Below are 24,743 nucleotides of genomic sequence, written 5' to 3' on the forward strand. Positions count from 1 at the left end.
TGGGGGTGAGATGTGTAACAGTGGGAGAGACTTCCTCAGCATGAAATGGAACCCAAACTGTGAAATCCTAAATCATGAAATCTTTCCACAGGACAAAAAAAAAAAAAAAACAAAAATCAAACTAAAGAGGATGAACATTTCCCTTCCCTGCTGCTTAAAGCCCCTTTTCCCTTTGTTTCAGGGACTCCATCATAGTGTGCTGCATAAACTCATGCACGAGCATGTTCGCTGGCTTTGTCATCTTCTCCATCGTGGGATTCATGGCCAATGTCACAAAGAGGCCAATTGCAGACGTTGCAGCATCAGGTACCCCATATCTTTTCCTCTAAGCTGTGCATCAGTAATTTTTTTGCTTGTAGGTTGTTCCTGCAACTGCTCAAAATCCCTCCTCAGAGCTCCTCGGCTCCCTGGCCCTTCAGCCTGTCCTGTCCCATCCCACTCCAGGCAGAGGAGGAGGAGGAATGCTGGTCACTATGGGGTGGCTTTAAAGCTAATATTTCCCACTTCAGTTGGGTTTTAATTCCTTTTCCCGTTTCTTGAGGTTAAACCCTTTGAGGCAGATCCATTTCTCGCCTGCTCAGACCTACACCTATTTCATGTGATTCTGTATCAAGAGAGACATTTTATTTAGGGCAGGGAGATGTCCATGGGAGGATTCTGCTATTCCTTGCAGTTCCTTGTCTGTCTTCCAGCTGAAAAAGCTTAAAGCAGCAGAGCAGATGGCTGCCCTAACCCAGCTGGTGCACCAGATACTCACTTAGCAGCTCTGGCCACAGGGAGGGATCTCATAACTCAAAGCTCCGTTGGAACTCACTGGTGGACAAAATCTGGATGACTGTATTAGCAAACACAGCCCACTGAAATACCTCCTTAGGTAGAAAAGGAGAGAATTGAAGCCTCAAAAATAACCTTCAGTAAATTACACATACAAAGAGATTAGGTGCAAAATGATGATGGCAGGCACTGTTATTAAAAGCTGCTCTGGAAAGGCAGTGGGGTGTGAAATAAGCTTTTTGGAATTATGTCTTTGATACAGACAGAGTTATATAAAGGCTACACCTGCAAGCACGACAATATTTTTACGTCATGTTAAGCACATTTGTTAACAGACCTCTGAAAGATGCCCATGACCACTAATTGCAAAGGATATTTGAAAATTTGACCCTTTAATTAAAGCTTCTATTTCTCCTAGTAAGCTCAGAGGCTGGTGCCAGATTTTACCAGAGGCTGTTTTGCCATCTTTTATACAGCCTTATAAAACAATATTATTAAAAGGTGTAGCTGCATTGCTGTGGAATGCAAAACAGAGTAAAATTAACATATTTATCTGAAATTTATTTTCCTTTCAGCAATGCTATTTGGAATGCTTTCTGAACTGCTTTCCAATCGTATCTGCTCTTGTTAGCAATTAATTCCTTCAAAATTCTCATTAGACTTTGACAATCCAGGTGTTGATGCCACCCTTGCTCCACTGGTTTGGGAGCTGTCACCAAGCCCTTGTCACTGACAGACTTTTAATGGAAACTGAAAAATCAGAGACACTCCCTAGGTGAAGAACATGAGCTTTGTTTCTGTGTTTATTAAATTTGCTAGTTTTCCCTCTGACCCTGACGTCCAGCTGTGCCGTGAGAACAAAAAAATCCCTTTAAAATAGGAATTTATATTCTCCTTCCAGCACATCAGCAGTTAGCAAGAAGAAAAATTGAAGATTTTGGTTGTCCACATCTACAGAGTTTATTAAAATGTGTATTTTGAGAGAGTGAATGGAATGGAACAGCAAATGGGAATACTGGAAATGCTGGAAAGTGTCTTCTCCATTTCTGAGCTGTCTCTGTTTCTCTTCTGAACGGTGCAAAGCAGGAGATTGCAGCTGTCAAAAACTGCTTGAGGGGAGAGAGAGCTGAGCAGTGCCTGAAGATGTAACCCTAGCCAAGGATAACATCCCTGCCTTGGCTGTGCCAAGGGGTGTCTCAGGAGCAGCTCCTGAAGTGCATTCAGTATTCTGGTTGGTTGGCTTTGGGGGGTCTGGGGGTGTTGTTCTTGGTTGGTTTTTCTGTTTGTGTTGGCTGGCTAATTTTAAAAAGCAGGTGCTTGCAGTGCCCCCGTGCTCAGCGGACACTGACCTGCTGAGATCCCTGCTCAGGTGCTGCGTCCAGAGCCGCCCAAATAAAGCTCAGCAGGAGCAGAGAATCCCAGCCCCAGCCCTCCCTGCTGATGTTTTGTGTCCTGTTCCTCCCCCCAGGCCCTGGGCTGGCGTTTCTGGCTTACCCCGAGGCAGTGACGCAGTTGCCCATCTCCCCTTTGTGGGCGATTCTCTTCTTCTCCATGCTGCTCATGCTCGGCATTGACAGCCAGGTAAAACTGGGGTGCAAGCAAATGAAAATGCACATTTCTCTGGGTGGGACCAGGCTCTCCCTGTGCTCTCCACTGGGGCAGGATGGTCCCTGGAATAATCAGATAAAGAATAGGAGGCACTGAGGAAAAACTGAATTAAAAAACGACGCTTAAACACTTTTGTTCTTTCACGAGCTGTTGGAAGCACAGGAAAACTGGGCAGAAAATTTATTCTGCAGGCAAAAAGGAGCTTACCTTTGAAACATTCCCTGTTAAATCACGATGTTAAAAATACCTGTGCAATGTTCAGCTGTGTAGGAGACACTGGGATATGTTTTACAAGATTTAGATGCCACAGGTATTTCTGGGGGGTAGCTCCAGAACTCACCACTGGAGCGAAAAGACGCAGCACACATTTCATTTTAACATCAGGAGTTAATTCAGTGGGCAATGGGATCCTTACTGAGGATATTCTGTGTTTTGTTGTGCACTGAAATCACTTCCCAAGGGAAAGGATCACAAATTTATTGGTTCAGGCCTCACCCAAGCTCTGGGTGATATCTGACAACTGGAAATGAATGAGGAGGCTCAACCCTGGGGTTTTGCAAACCCAAGATATTCTCTGTCTGGATAAAACTATTAAATAATTAAGACATGGAATCATTAGAAGTGTTGATTGTGACATAAATAAAGAAGCACACAGCACAAGAGAAAACCCTTTAGGAATAACTATGTCCAACAAAACCTTTGGTTAATCAGCGCTGACTCTAATTCAGAGAACAGCCCCACTGGCAGCACTCAGGAGAGCACCCTGCCTTCTTTTGCAAGGAATTCTTGGAGAGTTTGGTCAGGGAAGCCCCCCTGGCTGCTGAACTGTTGGATCACTTTTATGAGAGCAGTCCTAGGCAGATGTGTTAATTTACTTGCAAGCCCAGTTCCTAGCACAGCCCTCCCAGCACGTAGAGGAATGTGGGATTTACTGCCTTAGCACTGTACCAGTCTTTCAGGAGAGAAAATCCATCATTTTCTATAAATCCAGGCTGACTTCAGCCTGTGGACACAAAGGGACCAAGAGGGCATTTTATCCTGGGAGATGAAAGAAAGTTGAAAATTTACACTTTCTATTTCTTTGTTTCTCGGCGAGCTTCAGGCTTGACATTAAAACCCATTGCTCAGTCTGGGGGGAAACTGCTGTGAAATTAATTGGGTCAAAAATATTCTTGAAAGCACTTGTCTCTAGGCAACAAACAGCTGAGGATGGTGGTCTAATATTATTAAAAAGATTATATATCTACAGGCTGTCATGCTTTCTGCATTTTGTGTCTGTCACTGAAACATTTCAGACACTGTAATTTACAGGAGCTGTTAACCATTGGTTGAATTCTACTTGCTCTGCTGAAAATTAATAAAACTTTACTTACCTTCTGGGTTTCACTATTTCAACCACCTTAATGATAACATTTATCTGAATATATACACACAGAAGGATCCTGGGGTGTGTCCTGATTTCCATTTGGAGGACACAGCCTCAACAAAGAATGTTTTCTGGGGATACAATGAATATTTGATTTATTCCATGTGAGAATCATATGAGAATTTTTCTGCACGAAGCACCAATGTGGTTAGACTTTCTCTGTGTGTTGGATTTCTTGTATGTGAGTAAATCACATAAAAGAAGTTCATTTTGTAGGATTGAGGGATGAAATCCCCCAGCTGTAGGTCTATCACCTTTATTACAAAAAAAGAGCAGTTCCTGTTCACAAAGCGAAAGCAACAGCTCATGGCTTGGACTTCTGAGTGTTCCTCCAGCTGGAAATCTCTTTGCACAGATCTCTTTAGACAGAAACAAGAATATTCAGGGGCAGAGCTTTCACTGCAGTCAAGTGAATTTTCACTTCTGGTTGGACAGCCTCAGCCTAAGGCCAGGGAAGGGTCCAATGACCAGCTGCTCCCCAGACCCCCATCCTGCCGTGGCAGGGCTCTGGATTGTGTTTCCCCTTTCCCTTGCAGTTCTGCACCGTGGAGGGCTTCATCACAGCCCTGGTGGACGAGTTCCCCAAGCTGCTGCGCAACCGCCGCGAGCTCTTCATCGCCGTGGTGTGCATCGTGTCCTACGTGATAGGGCTGTCCAACATCACTCAGGTACTGCAGGGCTGGAGCTGCCACCAGCTCCAGCTGGGACAATTCCCTTCCCCAGCCCAGCCAGGAGCCGCTGCCAGCCGCTGCATTGTCAGGGATTGGCGCTGCCCAGGGTTTTGGGGGTTTAAGTGTAGAACGCCTTGTGGTCCCTGTGATGCTTTAGGGTTCTAGCTTTGATATTTTTCTTTATCTTTTTTTTTTTCCTATGTATCAGGATTATTTGTTTTATGTTAGGATTTGAGCTTTTATATGTTTAGCTTTTGTATTTTTCATCCTTTTGTAGTGCTGCAGTTCTTTAGTGCCTGACTCCAAACTCCATGTGCAGGCTCAGCTGCTGCTTCCCCATCCTGCTCAGACACAGCAATTCCTCCCCAGGCCTGCAATCAAGGACACCTCACTGCCCCAGGCCTGAGAGATGGAAACAAAAGGGACTTGGGGGCAGCAAAGCTGCCCTAAATGACTTCATTCCCTGCAGCTGCAATTGGGAGATGAACCCCCAATGTGCAAATGGACCCAACTTAGAAAAGTGTCAGACCTGTGACCCATTGGCCATTGTTGGGTGCAGCCCAAAATGTACCTGGAGACCCTTCAATAAATAGAAACTGCTTTTTATTCCCTTAATTCTGCCTGGCCTCTGTTTTTAGGTAGCCCCAAAAGGCATCACCTGGATGTCCCCTCCATGGCTCAGGGGACAGCAAAATGCACCTCCCCACACTCTTACAGTCCAAAAAGTGGCAGCTGGAGATGCTGACTCTGCAAATTATTTGAGGGAAATGATTAGTGATCAAATTATCAAAGAGCAAAAAAGCTAAATTAAACTTTTCAGTTTAAAGAGCAGCAATCTTAACTTTGCCAGGACTGACCTCAAGCCTTTAAAGAACTTAGCCTGTTTAATTTACATTAATAGGCCCCTAACCTATCCACTACTGTTTCTGTCTTACATTTTGAAGCTGGAGGCCTTGTTTAATACTTTCTTTTCTGTTTTAGGGTGGAATCTATGTGTTTAAGCTTTTTGACTACTACTCTGCCAGTGGAATGAGCCTCTTGTTCCTTGTATTCTTTGAGTGCATCTCGATATCCTGGTGCTATGGTAAACAGCCTTACACATTATCCCTGAGGATAATTCATCCTCTGACCTGAGGGTGAATGTTCCTGTGCTGGGGGTGGAACTGAAAGTGGCCTCGTTTTCTGTGGGTATAATTCAAAGCTGGCTTGAGGAGGGTGCTGCTGCCTTTTAAACACCCTACCTAGAGGCCTGGGAGCAGGAAAGTGTTTCAGGAATATTAAAAAGGTGATATTTCATCTCTCCTCCTGGCCCACTCCCTCAGAAGCCTGGATCTTCAGAGGTGATGGGTACATATTGCCTCAGGGCTCAGGGATTGGTAATATTTCGTTTTTCCAGAAATCCTCTCATTCCAGGGTCCTGCAGTGAGCCAGGCTCCTTGGTCAGCTGGGGAATAATCACCTTGAAATATCCAGAAGCCTGGACTGGCAGTCTCTGGCTCTGGGGGATATTGTCACAGAGTATTTTTGACCTCAGAGCTGTGTCAGCTCCTCTGAGCAGCCGCTGCCATCACCACTGAGGCGCCCCAGCTGCTCCAGAGCTGGAGAACTGGAGCCTTCCTGCTGGATTTCAGGGGGACTGAGAGGATGGAACAGCATTTGACAGGGGAGAGGCGCTGCAGGGGAAGCCAGCAAATGGAAAAATTATCCCAGAAATCACAGAATGTTCTGAGATAGAAGGGACCCAACAAGGAGCTTAGTGGATGGTCCATCCAGGGCTGGAACCACACCTGGGAATGATCAGCTCCAGAATCTGCCCATGAGGAAATCAAAGCCATAGACAGGTGACAGACACAGCTTTGGGAAGCTGATGGAGAGCAGAGAGCCTCTCTGGTTTCAGATCCACTCCTGCCCATGCATGGTGTGCACTGGAGCAGAGCTGGCTAATGCTGGGATGGGTTGGGGGTTTTATCATTGTAAAGTGAGCCCTAAACTTCTCATTCCAGGATGACCCAGAACTGAAATCAATCAAGGCTGTTTCTTGCATCTGACCTTCCCATGTACAGCTCCCTCATTTTGCATGGAAATAAATTTGCTGGATTCTATTTCATGAATTATGATGTGGAAGAGTGAGAAGGGGTGATTTTTGGTGCTTTTGAGCTTGCACAGGTTTTTTTGCCATCCAGACAGCAGAAAAGTTGTCTTGAGGTCTTTGTAGAGCTTCCAAATACAACCATAATTTATGACAATGTCTCTCAGAACCACTGAGCTTCCAGTCAAATCCACCACCTGATACATTTCTGTGCTGTTTCTTATTTCCATATCCAGGTGTTAATAGATTTTATGACAACATCCAAGAGATGGTGGGATACAGACCCTGCATCTGGTGGAAGCTCTGCTGGTCCTTTTTCACTCCTATCATCGTGGCAGTAAGGAACAACCTTTTATTCTCTGGTTGAAAGGGTGTAAATGAGGGGGCCTGGGTGCTGCAGCCTCATCATTTCCACCCCCACAGGTTCAAATCCGTTCTGTCCTCGCTGCTTTTTTAAGGGTTTGAGCAATCCCCTTGAAGGCAATAAGCAAAAAGCAGTGTCATTAGAGGAAGCCTGTGCCCCAAAAAGAGAAGCCAGGATTTTTATTAGACCTCTGGAAATGCTCAAGAGGTTGATTGGCAGAGTTAGAAAACTGTAAGGAACAAATTTTGACTTTTTTTTTTATTTGTTTGTTTGTTTTTTGTTTTGTTTGTTCTAAAATAGAATTTAGCAATCTAAAATCTAAATTTTCCACATACACAAAAACACCAACATTCTGTAAACTGAATTCCTCCACAGGCACTTCAGGTGACAGAGCAGGGTTCTAAACTTCTGTTCTTCCCCCCTGGGATTCTGTGGTGTACATTAATCATTTTATGCTACGTTGCTGTGGGTTTTCTGGCAAACTCTGCAAGGAATCTGTACTGGAAACCACAGGACAGCCTTTGCCCAATTCTAAACTTTCCCCAGTTAATCCCATTCAGTGCCTTGTGAAGTAACAAGCAAGGAAATGTAAATTTACTGCACATATACTGAATAAGATGCAGTGGAACAAACTAATCAAGCAGCCACAATTACACATGAGCAAATAGACACAGAAATGTGTTCACCTTGAGGGTTCCTCCAGTTGTCCCTTCCCAGATTGAGGCAGATTCTTGTAAAAAAACAACCCTTGAGGAAGGCATAAGAAATACAGTTTATTTTAGTGGCACAGGAGGAAGATGGCCAGCATTGTAAATCTGGCCAGATTTGCCAAGTCCTCAGCAGAATGTGCTGCCCAGCTCAGAGCAGGGATAAAAATCTGCCTCTGCATCCTCCTCTGGGAATCTGTCCTGCACAGGGCTCAGCCTGGCATCAGAATGAGCTCCCCTCTCTTCTCCTGGGTCACTTCAGCAGGTTTTCCTGGCTATTTCCTAGTTGAGATATTTAAGACAGGCCAGGACAGGAGTTTTTCCTGGGAATATCCTATGGAATACCTCAAATATCTGCAGGGCATCATTGGAGACCATCCCAAAAGCAACGTGTGGGTGCTGCTGCTCAGTAGCACCATGTCCTCAGGTATTCCCAGGATCCCTGTTTTCCCCAGCAGCCCCCTTCCCTCTGGCTCTGGGCAGGTTATCCAAGGACTTTACTGGTACCAGCAGCACACCTGCAGTGTCTGAGGTGCAGGTTTAGATGTGAAAACACAGCGTCAGCGTGAAACATTCTCTTTGGTAAAGGGCGTCTTGGGAAGCCCTGGAAAGACTCCTGAAGCCAGAGGGCTCTGGGAATCTCACCCAAAACCGTCCCTTGTGCTTTTTCAGGGAGTGTTCATCTTCAGCGCCGTGCAGATGACCCCGCTGACCATGGGGAGTTACGTGTTCCCAAAATGGGGCCAGGGGGTCGGCTGGTTCATGGCCCTGTCCTCTATGGTGCTGATACCTGGCTACATGGCATACATGTTCCTAACCCTGAAAGGCTCCCTAAAACAGGTAAGTCAGCCTGTCCCGACCCCCGTGGGACCTGTGCAATCAAAGATTGCTGGGCACCTCTTTTCTGTCATCCACTCCCCCCTCAGCTGTTCTGCTTTGAGCTAAAACCCGTGAAAGCGCCAGCCAAAAGACAACAGAAGTGTCTGAGCCATCTGTTGCTGAGCACAATTCCCCACCTTCCACGGGGTCCTTATCTCTGCTCTGGCAGCTGCAGACATTTGGCATTCCAGCTCCTCACACCTAGAAAACACAGGAGCACTCGGCAAAATATGGAAATTTGTCCCGATTAATGCGAGACGCGGCCGCGGATGGAGGCAGGGGATGCTCAGGGGAGCTGGGATCAAAGTCAGGGACTAATCCACACAGCTCTGGGATTGCATGAGTCTGCTCAGTGACCCTGCTCTGCATCTCCCTGATGGCCACCAAGGCTGGGGCTCCTGCATGTCACCTGCTCTGGGTCCCACCTGCCCTGCTCTGCTGCAGCTGGGAGAGAGGACGTGGAATATCTTGGGAGCAATTCCCTTCAGCCTTTATTTAAGGGATTTCTGTGAGCAGTCACTTCGTGAAGAGCATTAGGGGCTTTTTTCTCATTGCTCTCAGCCTCTCCCTTGCTCATCCTGGTTTTTAAAAGGAGGGAACACTTATGGAAGAGAGTCAGGGGGGTTTTCAGTCAGTTTTAGTTTCAGTCAGTTTTAGTTTCAGTCAGTTTTAGTTTCAGTCGGTTCTGAGGTCCTCAGAGATGTGCTGCTAAAGGAGTGGGAATTACTGACCCCGTTAGTGCCCCACACACTCTTCAGGAGCCGCCCACAACCACCACACCTCATTTTTTTCATTTGGGTGGACCCTCAGTTTTCCCTCTCCAGCTCCTCCTGCACATCACAGAAAGTTCTCCAGCCCAAGTACTGAAACACTCTGTGATTGTGGGAACCAAAGACTGTCAAAAAGAATTTGTCAGAACTTCTGGAATATTCTAAAATCAGCTGACAGAGCCATCTTTGCAAAGGGCTGGATGATCTTAAGGAGAATTGACGAGTGATGCCTCATGAAATGCTCAGATCTTGATCCAAATATTTGTCTTCAGCAAATTTTGAAGGACTCAGTGAGGCTTCAAAGAAGTCTGCAAAAAAACAAAAAAAAAAAAATCTGGGTTTTGATTTATTTATATTTTTTTGTTTCACCCCCTGCCTGTTCTCAGCTCCTACATTTTGGATAGATTTCCCTTGGTCTTACAGAAACTTTCAGGTGCAAAAGTAGAACTGTTGCCCTAAAATACAGCTGCTCTGAGACCATGGTAAATGTTCTTCATCTCAGCCTTGTTGTGGATTAAGGTCTCATTTTTGAAAGCACTGACAAATGATTATTAAATGATGGGAGGAGCCTCTCTGGGATTTCTTTTGGGATATAAAACCCGAGCTGGGCAGAGCAGCTAAAGGAACAGAGAGGACAGAAGGATGAGGAAAGACAGGATAGGAATAAACCACTCTAAAATACAAGTGTGTCTGACCTGTTTTATCCTTGGAGGAGCTCTCAGCTCTCCTGGGGAGATGCTCACCCCTCTGGTGTCCAGTCCTGCTGCCCACTGCAGCCCCTGTGCTGGATCATGGGCTCACAGCAGAGCCTCTCCTCTTTTCTTCTCCTTGTTGGCATCCAGCTCGTGGCATGGGGCTTTTCAGCTCCTCCTGTCATGGTCAGGATAGAGCTGGGATTCTGTTTAGTGGAAGTGCCTCGCTGCTGGTCCCTGGGAAGATGGACAGTTGTAAAGAATTGTCTTTAAATATTTAAAAAAAAAAAAAAAAGAGTAATTTTTTCGAGTTTTTTGGCTGCCTCACATTTATTGTTGTCCTTTGAACAGCGCATCCAAGTGATGATTCAGCCAAGTGAAGACATCACCCACCCTGAGAATGGGCCAGACCAGGCCCAACAGAGCAACTCTGCCAACAAAGAAGCCTACATCTAAAATCCTCTCTCGTCCAAGTACCGCTCCTCCTCCAGAAAAACAAAAAATATGGTTGAATATGACCACAAATTCACGTCTGAGAATATAATTACCTACCTCTAGTGGCAAAAAAAAAAAATTTAAAAAATACATGTTAAAAAAAAAAGCAAAAAAAAAAAAAAATGCAACAAGGTCATCTCCACTCCGAGGGAATCGCCGTGGGTTCGATCCAGCCGTCACGAGCTCAGATGTTTGACAGTGTTTTTGTGTTCTCCAGCAATCCACAGACTGTTAATGTTTTTATCCTTTCACAATGATAGTTGCATACTTTGGAATTTGTAAATTGATGTGCCAAGACCTTTTTAATCTACCTTTTAGCACGACTATTTGAAGTTTTGTGCTGCTGATTTTTAGTAGTTGATCACTATTTCTTACCGCTGAATCCCAAGACTGTTATTTCTGACTCTGCAGGAGTAAAATTAAGTTTGGTGTTGTTTTGTACAAAAAGAATGGGGTATTTTGTAAACAAGTGATTTCCAGTGCAAAAGTCTGCCCTTAAAATTTGTTCCAGCTGAGGCTATTTGAGGGGGGAAGAGACTCTTCCTTCAATTAACAGCAGGCACAGCCTTTATAAACATTCCTAGTGCAAAAATTGAGTTGTCTGTGGCAGAGCAGCCCAGCCCAAACACACTGGCTGTGCTCAGCCTTTCAGGGTGACTTTCAAGCAAGGTCATAAATTTCTTTTAAAAAAACTATCTTGCTTCTTATAAAAAGAAGATATCTTTGTGAATCAATGTCAGAGGCATGAATACGACTTTTAACTTTTTTAGAGAAGTAATAGCCAAGAGCTCTTAAAGATTCCCAGGAGTAAAATACAAAGTATTTGCCATCCAAGCTCCCTGAGCTTTTATCATGCTGTTATCACTCTACTATTATTGCATTGCCACCAAGATAGAAACCAAAACAACGGCTGAAAGATCGAAGCTTCTCCTTGTAAGCTCCAATTTAGGGCTCGATTGAACCTGCTAGAGAACTTTTCCAGTTCCCAATCACAAACTCGGCATGGTCAGCACTTTGAGAGCAGTGGGATTTCCATTTCCAGGGGCTGGCTGGTGCTGAGGGCACGAGGGAGAGCTCTTTGATCCCGATGCAATCCCGCTCCGGGCTCTGTCCTGTGTTTGCCACATGGCCAGAGAGCCCGGCCAGCCCCTGGAAGTTTTCCCTGTGTGAGGAATGCAGCGGGAGCCCCGGCTGGCATTTCTCATTTGGCAGCTATAAGACAGGCACGGAGGCTTTCTTTTTTTTTTTTTCCTTTTTATTCCTTTTTTCTTTTTTTTTTTGGGAGGGTGATGTTTGATTGTAAATGACTGTGACAGAACTGTGCAATGAAAACATGCTTTTCAGCAAACTTTTTTGTGCACCGTACAATGTTAGATAGCACAATTTATGTAGAACTACTACGTGGAAAAAAACAAAAAAACAAAAAAAACATGTTACCTGTGAATGTTGGGTTTTTCGTTGTTCTCGTCTGAAGGTGACAAACATGTTCTTGCAATAAGGTATTATTCTCAGAATGTCAAGCACATTATGTAGAAATAATATATATATATAATACACATGTATTTCAAACTACATCCTAAACTCTCAGAGTACGTGGGGTAGGTTCTAAACTGTTTCATACCTAGGTCAAATGTAAAATACTACGAGATCTAAGCTCCATCCTAAACGGCCATAGCTGAGATGCAAACGTCCTGTAAGTCTTTGGGATTTAGAGGAACCCCTCCATCCTACGCAGACATCACACCCGATACGTCATCCTTGTGAGTTTCATTAGACTAAGGATAAAAACTCCAACTTTCTCTTTATTGTTTAATGTAACCGAGTCCCATGTTGTTCTAAGAAAAATGCAGTATTTAATGTTTGATTGTAAACAATTATGACAGATGTTTGACAGACCTGCTCTTTAGCAAAAAGCTGTACAAACGTTATCACATAGCACAAACTAGTGTTGTAGAACTACTGTGTGTAAACTGTGAATAGCTGTATCTTTTTTGTAGTACTTGCCCTGGAAAAGAAAGATTATTGTATGATCATATATGCTTTTTGCAATAAGGAAATATCCAACACCAAGCAAATCTATCTCTATATAAAAAAATATATATGTAATATATACATATTCAAAAATATATACAGAGCCTGTTTAAAAGAGTACAGTATTATTTAGTAAATTGCAACCTGTTCTATGGACCAAATGTAAAATATTTATAAATTAAGATGCATTTTAAATGTCTATAAACGGTGTCATAATTAAAGCACGATTGTTATGTAAGTTTCCAAGAGTTTAGAGGAAAAAGAATAAAGGTTATATTATACATTAAATTCAGAATTTTTCAGTCTTTCATTGGACAAACCCAATCTGTGCTATTTTCGAGTTCCAAGTGTGTCATTTATATAGAAATATCCTTTAAATACCAAAACGCTGTATCCCACTTGTGATGTGTATAATTAATCCATGCTATTCCTACCATGTAATTAGTATGTGCATACATTATACAGGGAGCTTAAGAGGTGACAGTTAATAGCCCTTCCTGGCATCCTGCTGCTTTAATTCTCCCGCGGGAAGATGGCAGAGCCAGCTCTGGGAGAAGAAAAAGCAAAAACGGATTTTGGAATCTTTTGGACGGTTCCTCGGGTGCATTTCTTCTGCTTTGGGGTGAGAGCTGCAGCACCTCCCTGGTTTTGGAAGCAGTGCTGGATACTCCACAGGCAGATGATCCGTGGCTCCAAGAGCTCCGTGCTCCTGGCTCGGCTGCCCTGGCAGGGTGGGAAGATGCGGAGAAGAAGATGCAGAGAAGAAGTCGCGGAGAAGAAGTCGCGGAGAAGAAGTCGTGGTGCAGCTGCAACGCCGCTCCTGGGCTCGGGATTTAATTATCTGCCTGCAAAACTGGAGCAGGACTTCATGCTGAGGAAGAGGCTGAGCAATTTAGAGGACCTGATTAGAATGGAAAAGGCTCCTGAGGGAGGCGTCTGGGATGACAGACTGCAAGGGCCAAGTGCTGACCTTCGGGAGGCGCGCACGGCGAGGGCGCGGCCACGAGGGCCCAGATTGTTCTGGAAAAGGGGAAACAGCAATTTTGGGGACGCCGAGGGAAAAGAGAGGGACATGGGAAAGGAAGAGGCTGAGGGCTGTCATTGGTGGCTGGGGGTGGTGGGAGGGCAGGGGGGCACCAGGGGCAGGAAGTTACTTGGAGGATATTGCGTTAGCGCTGTGATATTTCCATGTTCTCCTGGAGGAATTTGCTCTTGCCGCGCTGCAGAAATCCCAACAGCGATTCAACAAGAAAAATGCAAATAAGGTCACTTCTACCCTACAGGACTGCAGGATGCCCTGGGAGAAATCCATGTCCTTGCTCGTCAGGAGTATTAGTTCAGCTACATGTGCTGTTATTCTAAAATAACACTGTGTTGCTTTTGGGGTTTTTTTGGTTTGTTTTAAGCCTGATTATTTTTGTTTTGTTCCGCTCAGGCCACAATAGCATTACAATTCACTGTTAGAGCTGCTCAGCCCCCGCTGCTGGCTGGGTCTGGAGGGCTGAACCCAAAGGCAGGGTGATCCCACGGCGAGGGAGCGGCAAGGCCAGATCCTCACTGCCAGAAACCTGGGGGGATCAGCTCAGAGCTGCAGCAGCTGCCAGCCCCTGCCTGACTCTGCCAGAGCACCACAATCACCCACTTCCACTGCTGAGCAAGGAAAGCACCAGCTTTTACATCCTAAAGGCTCTTTTTGCTCCCCCTCGCTCTTCTTTCCCTGCTTCTTGCCCTGCTCGGGGTGGTTAAAACAAACCCAATAAAAATGAGGTGGGAGGAAGGGATTTATCCATATACATTTTTCCCCCTGTAATCTAAACTACTTCTCTTCTTCCTGTGAAGTTAAAAAAAGTAAAACAAACAAACAAAAAAAATTTTAAAAAAATATTAAAACATATATGGGGTAAAGTGAAACAAAATATTCATCCCTCCACAGAGCTTGGTATTCTTAAGAAGCCGATCCAAGTATTGCCACTTCTCATTCCTGCCTTTACAGTTTGAGGCCAGTCAATAAGTACATCACTCTTTCCTGCTGACAATTGATGGAGAATGGGAAAATTTCCTGTTTTCACAGAAATCCCGTTAACTTTTAGAGTTGTATTGTTGTGGTTTGTCCTTCCTTCTGACCACACACCGGCACTTTCCTTCAGGATTTGTCATTACTTTTAAAATGTATAGCTTGGTGGGGGAGAGTTTTTAGCCCATTTACAAGAGCCTGGAGTGACAGGACACAGGGAATGGCACTGACAGAGGGCAGGGATAGGTGGGATATTGGGAAGGAATTCCAGCCCTGGCACAGGGTGCCCAGAGAAGCTGTGGCTGTCCCTGAATCCCTGGACATGTCCAAGGCCAGGCTGGAGCACCCTGGGATAGTGGAAGGTGTCCCTGCCCATGGGACAATATTTAAGGTCCTTTCCAACCCAAACCATCCTGTGATTCCACGATTCCATGATTTTGCAACTTCACATCTGATCGTTTTTCCCCCCGAGTTCGTGATCCGTCTCACATCCAACTCAGTGGCAAACCCTGAGCCATTATTATGGAATCTCAGGCAGGCTGAAGTAATCCTGTGAGTTATTTGTGAGTCATAAGTACATGCTGGTGCTAAATGTGTCCAGCAGTGCCTAAGAGAAGGACAGGATGGATCAGGCATTGTCACCAGGACAAAAATTAATGTGTTTTGCCAGCAATGGTGCCTTAGTCAGGCTGCAAGAGCTGCCTGCCGTGCCTTTGGGGATCAGCAGCTGAGAGGTGGCCACAAACAAAGTAACAGAGGGTAGAAAACAGCCAAAATGGACATGTTCAGTTGGAGTCTGGAGTCTGCTCTGCACTTTACCAAACTGGAAACCCACTTAGAGCTGGAAGGGGAATAAAACTGGATGGAACGAGTCGCTGCCTTATTCCCTTACATCATGCACTTCCTGATCCTTGTAATTATTCTAAAGCAACCTGGGAACACCTAAAAATGTTTAACCCAAAGAAAGAAGCCTGGGAGGCTCAGTTTAGTCTAGGAAAAGGCTTCTCAGGCTCCACTGGCACTGTCATTGACTGGTCACACCACGTGCAGACAGAGCTGCCGTCACATCCCCGTGCTCCCAGTGGATGGAAAGTCACCAAAACTTACAAAGCTACAGCTCCTGCAGGGCAGTGACCCTGGTAAAACCCTAACCAGACCCCACAAACAGCAGCTCCCCCAGCCCTGGCTGTGCCTGAGGAGCTGCTGTTCCAGGTCTGATTCCCAAAACCCAGCAGCAGTTCCTGCTGCCGTGGCTCAACCCCTGGGCAGGTCCCACAGGGCTCCTCCAAAGCCCCTCGTGCAAGAATTCTGTCCCAGCACACTCCAGTGCTGGAGCAGGAGGCCACCAAACATCACCTGGTGGATGTAAAGTTGTTTTTGGTCCTGCAGGAACAGCACCAGCTTCCCTGGGATGGCTGAGGAGCGCTTTGATGAAGATTCCCCCGTGAGTAAAGCAATAAATCAGCCTCTGAATGTGAGCCAGAGCGTCAGGTTGTGCTAGAGAATTATTTCTAGGTCATTTCAGTTCACTGCACTGCACTGCAAACACTTCACTGAATGAATGACCAGAATAATTAATCAAAACACTGGGGAGAAACACAACTCACACTGCAGGCAACAAACTTTGCCTAAAAGTGACAGAGCTCAGCGCTTTTTAACCTGCTCTTTCCCAGCTGTCACACTGCAGCAGCACATGACCTTTCCTGCTGATTTTCCCCAGATCCAGCCTCACTCTGGGGGGCTGGGGGTGACCTTTCCCAGCCTGGTTCCTCCTGCTCTGAGCAGCCTGTATCGTGACAGGACTTGCCTGTCAGGATCTGCTTCAAACCTACAAATTTAGACCTGGGTGTGAATAAAAAACCATTCTGCCTCGCTCCTCCCGTGGCACTGAGGGGAAATGAGTTCCAGCCCACTTCCCACTGCAGGCACTGAGCTCCCAACAGCTCCCAGCCATCCATCAGGTCCTCCAGCCCAGCTGGGAGAAGAAAATGCAAGCTGAGAACGAGCCGCAGAAGGGATATCTGTTCTTGCCCAACTCAATCATCACTGTTCTAACTTTTTTACATAGAAATTCCTCCTGATGTCCAACCTGGCACAATCTGAGGCCATCCCCTCTCCTCCTGGACCCCCCCTGGCTGTCCCCTCCTGTCAGGGAGCCAGGTCCCCCCTGATCCCCCTTTTCTCTGGGCTGAGCCCCTTCCCCAGCTCCCCCAGCCCCTCACAGGACTTGCTCTCATTACCTGCTCTCTTTACCCACTATTTTATGGCACTGCTGTTAGGGTTCTGAGGGGAAAAAAATCCTTCTGCAATTAAATAACAAAATGCCAGGTTGTAAACAAATGGCGAAAGAAGTCTGGAGAACATCAAGGAACCAATCCACCACCTTTTGCTGGTGGAGAAGGGGAATTCTGCTCGGCTCCATCACTCAAAGACATTCAAGTGTCAGCATGAAACATTGTGTGTGTCACTTTTAAGCTTCTCACTTGCACAGAAAACTTGCCCAAATATGCTCAGGAAAGTTTTTTTCCTTTGTTCTTTACATGCTCTGTGTTTCTCACCATTCAATATTTAATGATCTCTTGTGGGTTTGGCTCATCTTTTTCCTTTGTAAGCCACACTCCTCTCCAGGGGTTTCTGGCATGCTTGTTTTGTGCTTCCACGTCCTGCTTTGATTTTTCTTTATCTCATGAACCTCTGTTCTCCAAGATTATGAAACTGGGGCTCGTGGTTGGGGGGATATTTTTGTTTACTGCCAGCTTTTCAGGAAACGTTTCCTTCCAAATTCTCCAAGATAAGTCACTGCTGTAGGGGTAACCTCATTAGCAGCTTTCATTAGCACAAAAACGCAAATGAGAGAACAGCAGCACCCCACCACTGCCCAAGTGTTGGAAATCCCCATTTTTCCCAAGGAGCACTCCCTGCTCCAACCTTTCCATTGTCTCTTCTTTAGCATTTTACCACTCCTGCAAAGGCCACTTTTCCCTCTCTCCACCCCTGTGCAGATTTCCCCTGGCCAAGGGAGGGGTCAGAAATATCCTGTTCCCATTCCCATTCCCGTTCCTATTACCATTCCCATTCCCATTCCCATTCCCGTTCCCATTCCCGTTTCCTTTCCCATTCCTGTTCCCATTCCCATTCCTGTTCCCATTCCTGTTCCCATTCCCATTCCCATTCCCCGTTTCCTTTCCCATTCCCACTCCCATTCCTGTTCCCATTCCTCTTCCCATTCCCGTTCCCGTTCCCATTCCCATTCCCATTCTCCGTTTCCTTCCCCATTCCCACTCCCATTCCTGTTCCCATTCCCATTCCCGTTCCCGTTCTTGTTCCCATTCCCATTCCCATTCCCGTTCCCATTCCCGTTCCCATTCCCGTTCCCATTCCTTTTCCCATTCCCATTCCCATTCCCGTTTCCGTTCCCATTCCCCGTTTCCTTTCCCATTCCCACTCCCATTCCTGTTCCCATTCCCATTCCCACTCCCATTCCCACTCCCATTCCCATTCCCATTCCCGTTCCCATTCCCACTCCCATTCCCACTCCCATTCCCATTCCCATTCCCGTTCCCATTCCCGTTCCCGTTCCCATTCCCATTCCCATTCCCGTTCCCGTTCCCATTCCCATTCCCACTCCCATTCCCATTCCCGTTCCCGTTCCTGTTCCCATTCCCACTCCCATTCCTGTTCCCATTCCCATTCCCATTCCCGTTCCCATTCCCACTCCCATTCCCGTTCCCGTTCCCACCAGGTGATGCCAGCTGCCAGGATCCATCCCAGGGCACGTGTGCCAGCATCTCCTGGGGCCTGGAGCGAGCAGAGGGAGCAGGGAAGAGCCCATGGTACATTAACCAGGAAAGTTTGGGAGTGTAAAACTCACTGGGCTGTCAGAACGATGTTCCTGCGCCGCTCTGCGCAGCCCAGCTTTTTGTCAGGGCAAGTACAAATGCCACAACCGCCTAAGCCTTCAAAGCAGCCAGGGACATTCTTTTAGGGACTGATGGAAGCGAGGGGAGGAGGGAAGAGGAGGGAAATTCATCTCCCCTGAAGTCCCTGCTGGGTCCATATGCTGAGAGCCGGGTGGCCGGCAGCATGTGGCTCCTCTGCTGCGTCCCAGGGGTGAGCAGCCTCAGCCCGGACTGAGCAAACATTCCCTGCTTAAACCCACCTCATTCACACATCCTGGCCAGGCCCTGCCCTCACCTGGGAACATCCTGGTGCCTTTTAAAAGGGGGAAAATTGCAGGTTGTATGATTACATCAGAGCTCAGTCAGGAGTGCTTTAACTTCCCCGCCACTTCGACAACTTGTCCTCATCTTGATCTGCTCAAGGACTTCTTTCCTTATTTCCTTATTTCCATATTTCCTTATTTCCATATTTCCCACTGCCACCAGAGCAGCTCAGGGCTCCTGGAAAAGCCAAGCTCTCATTCCTTCAGCCCTGCACAAGCACAAAGCCACGAGCAGGACATGGTGTTGGTTTAGCCCCCCTTTTGAGGCAGGGCAAAAAGTTCCTTCGCCAAGCTCTGTTCATCTGTGAATAACAAATCCAAATTCTGCAGTGGCCATGCACTCCCATGGCAGGGGCACATCCCAGTCTGGTGAGGAAATTCCCACCAACTGCATCCTATTGGACAGGGAAAGAGAAGCCTCAACACAGAAGGTGCTCAGCATCTTTTCAAAAATAAACCCCACCAGGTCCAGATTCCAGTTCTGTTTTTCACAGGGGTCTTCCCCAGAACTTTGAATCTTCTTGTTTCAGACAAAAAGTCATCTCCACACACATCCCTCCAGGAAATCTTGTTAAATCCACAGGATTTATGCCACCTGTTTGTGGCAAATACTCAATATTACTGCACACCTCCCACATTCAAGGGAATGTCCCTTCCAGAGACGTCACTGGTGGCTGTGATGACTCAAATCAGCTCCTTTTTCCCTCCATCACTCTGAAAGGAGCATCAGGTTTTTCTGCAAAAGCAGCTATTTACCCACTCAAGCTGCCTAGCAGACTTAAGTAAAATGCAGTGGTACCTTAGGATTTCAGCTTTTGTATTTTCATCCATTTGTAGTGCTGCAGTTCTTTAGTGCCTGACTCCAAACTCCATGTGCAGGCTCAGCTGCTGCTTCCCCATCCTGCTCAGACACAGCAATTCCTCCCCAGGCCTGCAATCAAGGACACCTCACTGCCCCAGGCCTGAGAGATGGAAACAAAAGGGACTTGGGGGCAGCAAAGCTGCCCTAAATGACTTCATTCCCTGCAGCTGCAATTGGGAGATGAACCCCCAATGTGCAAATGGACCCAACTTAGAAAAGTGTCAGACCTGTGACCCATTGGCCATTGTTGGGTGCAGCCCAAAATGTACCTGGAGACCCTTCAGTGAATAGAAACTGCTTTTTATTCCCTTAATTCTGTCTGGCCTCTGTTTTTAGGTAGCCCCAAAAAGGCATCAGCACCAGCACCTGGCCCCTAAATTCAGTAATGAATTGTGACTTTGCAGCAGTTTTATTTTGCATGTTATTTTACACACAACATGCAAAATAAAACTGCTTTAGGAACTGCTGGGGTAATTTTTAACCTGGAGGCACCTTCTGGAATAAAGGGGCTGCAAGGAGATGATTTAAGAGTAATTAGCATTTCCTAATGACACATTAATGGGACAGATCTTTATGATTTTATTTCCTAAGGCTCTCCAGACCCACATTTGGCACAGAAAGCAAAGCAGCAATGCCAAAAGCTCAGGGAGAAGCGTGGCTGTGTTTATGGGATGAGGTTCTCAACACCTTTCCCAGCATGGGTGAAAAGTTTGGGTCTGCCCTTTGAACAGAGAACAAAGGAGTGACCTGTTTTCCTTCTCCCAGGGCTGAGCACATCCCCATGGCAGCCCGATGGAAATTGTAATTATTCCAGAGCTAAGAATGGCAGCATTTATGATTAAAAATGAAAGCCAGTTTGATGCAGAAGAATGGGTATTAGATCACTTTGTACTTCTCACTAATTATTACATCATGAATGGCTGATTTTATTTTTTAAAGGAGGCAAAACTACAAAGATTTCCTTATGCAAATATTTCCTAGCACTCTAGAAATTAATTAGAACAAAAATATTTTGAATAAATTATTGCAGATGACATACTTTTAAAAAGATTTATTCATGGCTAAAAAGAACCTTTACTTTCTTTTCACTTGAATAATCATAGATAAACATTTGATACACGCCCTCATTTCAAAGTTAAAAATTACTTCCATAAAATCAAACTGTTCAGGTATTTATTAGGATGGGCTGCCCTGGGAGGTGGTGGAATTTCCCTGGAAATGTAAAAAAATCCCTGGAAATATAAAAAAAATTAAGTATATGTGGCACTTTGCACCGTGGTGGTGTTAGTTTGAAGGTTCTTTTTCAACCTTAATGATTTTCCTCTCTGCTTAATAATGAGGAGAATTATAAAATTGTTAATTAAAAAGGTATATTTTTAGTTCCAAGAACTTTCTAACAGAGCACCACGTCCTTCTGGGATACAAAACATCTCAGAGAAAAGGGGCCATAGAAAAATGCAGCTCCAGAGTGCAGAGAGGGAGGCAGGGCTGAATTTAGGAGCTTGTAAAAAAAAAAACAACTTCTGTCTTGAAACCTGGAAAACTTCACCTGTGCCAAAGAGGGAGCAGGAATTCCAGTGGGCCTCCATCCAGAAATTCCCCCTCTCAGGGTAAGGCTGTTTTCTGTGCTAAGTGCAGAGGATCTGCTGCGTGGGCAGGTGATGACAGCAAAATCCAAACACAGGGGAGCTGCAGCTCTTCCAAAGCCTCCTGAGAAACAGAAAATCCAGGGAGGAGGAGGGGGGAAACCTGCTCCAGGATCCTCCTGGCTGGTGACAACACTGAGCAAATGTTACTCATTCCTAGAAAGAACCCTTTCCTCGAGAGCAGGCCATGTGGTTTGGGGTTCTTTGGGTAGATTTGTGAATGACTGAAGATTGCCTTGGATGTTTTCTCAACCCATCTTCCCACGTGCAGATTTCTCACAGGGTTTGCCTCTAATGATTTCAGTTTGGGCATCTTTAAGAGTTAAGAACTCCTTGCTAGAGAACCTACACTGATGGAGGTTGTCCAAGGGGTAACACCCCTAAAAACATCAGTACAAGTGTGAGGGATGTGTGCAGGCAAACTCTGTGTGCCCAAAAACCCCTGGCCTGAAAGGAAAAAACACACTGGAAGCTCTTCTGTGTAAAACATGATCATCTTCACCAGCAGGGAGAGGCCTGAGGAACTGGGATTTTTTGGCATTTTCTGTGTTAGTAACAAGCCATCAGTTCCATGCAGGGTTTGCAGAACCTCAGGGCTGCTCAGTCTGAACTTCTCCTGACCTGCCCACAGCTTTGTTTTACTTGGTTTAGCTGTGACAGCAATTTCTCCAAATGACCAGTTATCTATGGATAATCTGGTTTATTTTTGTTATCTTGGTGTGCTACAAACACAGTTTTATAGCAGTAATTCTATGTGAAAAGGGCTTTTTAATGACTGCAATGCAAAGATAAAATGCAGAGAAACACAGGCCTGGTGCAGCAGTGAGAACTGGAGACACAGGAGGAGGAATACACACGTGGGATGGTAAAATCTGGGGCACCAGAGACCTCCAAGGCAATAAACAGCTCATCAATATTGAGAAATGCTAGAGAGGGACAAAACAAAACAAAAAGTTATTTAAAATATGTGAAAGGCACATGTAAATTCAGATGAATTGCAGAGCTGCAGTTCAGGGAAGAAGGAAAATAAAAAATATGCAGCACAGTCTGGGCTGGATATTCAAGCTCTGAATCCCATTTACCCACAAACAGAATTTACAGGGCAGCAGCTCCATCACTGCCCAGCTGCAGACCAAGGCCAGCTCCCCAGAGGTGTTGAATTCTCCAGGGAATCTTTGGGACTCCGTCCCCAGCTCACAACAAAGCGTGGTCACCCCAGCAGGTCACTGCAAGCATCCCTTTCCTCAAAACACAGGGAGCAAAGGAGCAGAATATTCCTTCCTAATGGAAAATGAGGGGTGCCTGGAGCTTCTTATTTCAAAATGTATGCTGGCTCTAAACAGGATTAAAGCTCAGAATTAATCGGGGGGTAGGAATTTAGGAAAATAGAGATTTTTTCCCATCTCCTGCAGAAGCTGAGTGAATCCATTTCCCACAAAGTGCGTTCAACTGGCCCCTGCAGCAGCACAACTGGCTTCATTACTCTGTCTCAGAGCCCTCTTGTTTTGCCTACCAATCAGGAAAATCACCCTGTCATATGAGCTTTGCAGCTGGCACAAATTGGAGGTCTTGGGAAGCAGCTGGAGATGAAAACCAAACCCCACAAGAGCTTCCTTGGAGTCTGTGCCTCTCTCAGTTCTATCCTGGAGCTGAAAACAAGTCCAAAAGGTGGAGAATTTCCATGTTCTGCTGATTTCTGTTGCCATAGTCTGCTGCACCCATCCTAGGCTCTTCAGGGGAGCAGAGAGTTGTGGTGTGACCATCAGATATTTCCTGGGATATTCAGATATTTTCCTCTGTCAGTCCTGTACCAGCTCCCCCAGCCCTTTCTGCCTGGCTGAGAGCAGGAGTTGAGGAACCTGCCAAGGCAGGTCCTGGAATCAGCTCCTGCAGCACCTCTGGACTCTGGGATTTGAGAGATTTAAAGGCATTTCCCACAAGATTTTTTGCTGCAGCTTTTCTCAGATGCACAAGTTCAAAGTCACAATCTGTGCAGAGAGCAGAGAGGGAAACAAAACACCAAAAAAAATTTCCTCTCACAGAAAACACCATTTTTTCTAGAAACCTGTTCAGCAGTATTTTTGTGGTGGCAATGGCTCCACTACTCCCCCTGAAACTGCTCAAGAGATAAATTCCATTCATTTCCCTCTATCTGAAATAAATCTTGGCTTGAAATTCACATTCACACACAGGAAGGCAGAGATTACTTCAAAGTGTTCATGAACTCTATGAAAATCTGAAAAATTTAAATTCCTAAAAAACACAAACCCAGCAAGGGAAGTCTGACTCCTCTGCTCTTCCCTGCAACTTGCAGTAACTTCCCATGGAAAATTCTCAGTTTCTGGTGACCTGGTGCAAGGGCACAGGAAGGAAACCGTGTGACTCTTCTATAAAACTCCACTGTTTTTATACTTAACATTCATTTATTTCACAAATATTTCCCTGTGTTTGCAAATATTTGCCCGTGACAAAGCACATTTCCATTGTAGCCAGTGGGAGCCGGGCTGTGAAATAAAATTTGTGGAAAATAACTTCACAAAGCATCACCTGGCACCTGCAGCTCAGGTCCCAGGACTGAAAGGACTCTTCCCTTTCCTCACATCAGACAGGCTGGGTTTGTTTATCCTGGGTAGCAAGAGTGGGAAAAAACATTAATTTTCTGCTCAGGTTGCTGCTCTGCAAAGTTCCAACACCAGAATTCTGCTTTGCTGTCGTCTGTGGGCCTGCTCATGGCAGAGCTGAGCACAAACTCAGGTTTCCTCATCACCAGAATTTGTCTGGATGCTAAAAGGAAAATAATTGGGTTGTTTCATAGAAGCTCAGCAGAGGTGAGACCACGGAGACAAACATTAAATAGCACAACCTTCCAAACTAAAGTGAAATTTCCTGAAATGTTCCCAGAAAGCTTCAGGAGAAGATGGATATTTCCCATCTAACTCTGAGGGATGATAAATTCCAGGCTGCTGGGATCAGGCAGCCACACGTGGAGTTTATAAAACCTTCTGATCTTCAGCTTGTGCTCATGTCCTTGATTTTAAACCAAATTGTTCTATTTTTCCCAGCAGCCCTTTTGTTTTAGGTAGATTTGCCTTAATATGGCAATGTGACATGTATTTAAAATAAATAAATGGCAGATTTAATTAATCCAAGATAAGTTTATGAACAGAGCAGATCACACTTTTTAGCTTTTGTTATTTGATCAGCCAACTTAATCTCAAAGAGCAACACTTGCAGCTTCTTACTGCATCTCCTTTCATCTTTCTTTTTTTATTATTTTTAATCTCAAGCCTTTTGTGTTTTATAACCTCTTCTGCCAAGTAAATCATGAATACTTTGAAGGGTAATTTCAAATATTTCCTTACAATCTCTTCTCCCCCCGTTCCCATTTTGCTGCTGATTTCCCCCTTCACCTCTCGGCAAAATCCAAAACCCAGCGACAGGAATTTTTGTTGTCACAAAAGAATATTCTTCAGAAAGCATTTCAGAGGAAAAT

The 24,743-nt window shown here is 45.5% G+C and overlaps 1 protein-coding gene across 1 annotated transcript in view; it reads left to right on the top strand.

Moving 5' to 3' along the window:
- The window catches only part of SLC6A1 (solute carrier family 6 member 1), a 41,967-nt gene extending 29,173 nt beyond the window's left edge, over positions 1-12,794 (top strand). Inside the window, exons 9-15 of the mRNA XM_015641316.2 lie at positions 182-306; positions 2,243-2,355; positions 4,345-4,476; positions 5,461-5,563; positions 6,805-6,905; positions 8,312-8,479; positions 10,332-12,794. Coding sequence (XP_015496802.1) covers positions 182-306; positions 2,243-2,355; positions 4,345-4,476; positions 5,461-5,563; positions 6,805-6,905; positions 8,312-8,479; positions 10,332-10,436 — 847 coding nt within the window. The 3' untranslated portion in view covers positions 10,437-12,794. The remainder of the gene's footprint in view (positions 1-181; positions 307-2,242; positions 2,356-4,344; positions 4,477-5,460; positions 5,564-6,804; positions 6,906-8,311; positions 8,480-10,331) is intronic.
- The last annotated feature ends 11,949 nt before the right edge of the window (positions 12,795-24,743 follow it).

The sequence above is a fragment of the Parus major genome, chromosome 12, assembly GCF_001522545.3.
Source record: "Parus major isolate Abel chromosome 12, Parus_major1.1, whole genome shotgun sequence".
NCBI lineage: Eukaryota > Metazoa > Chordata > Aves > Passeriformes > Paridae > Parus > Parus major.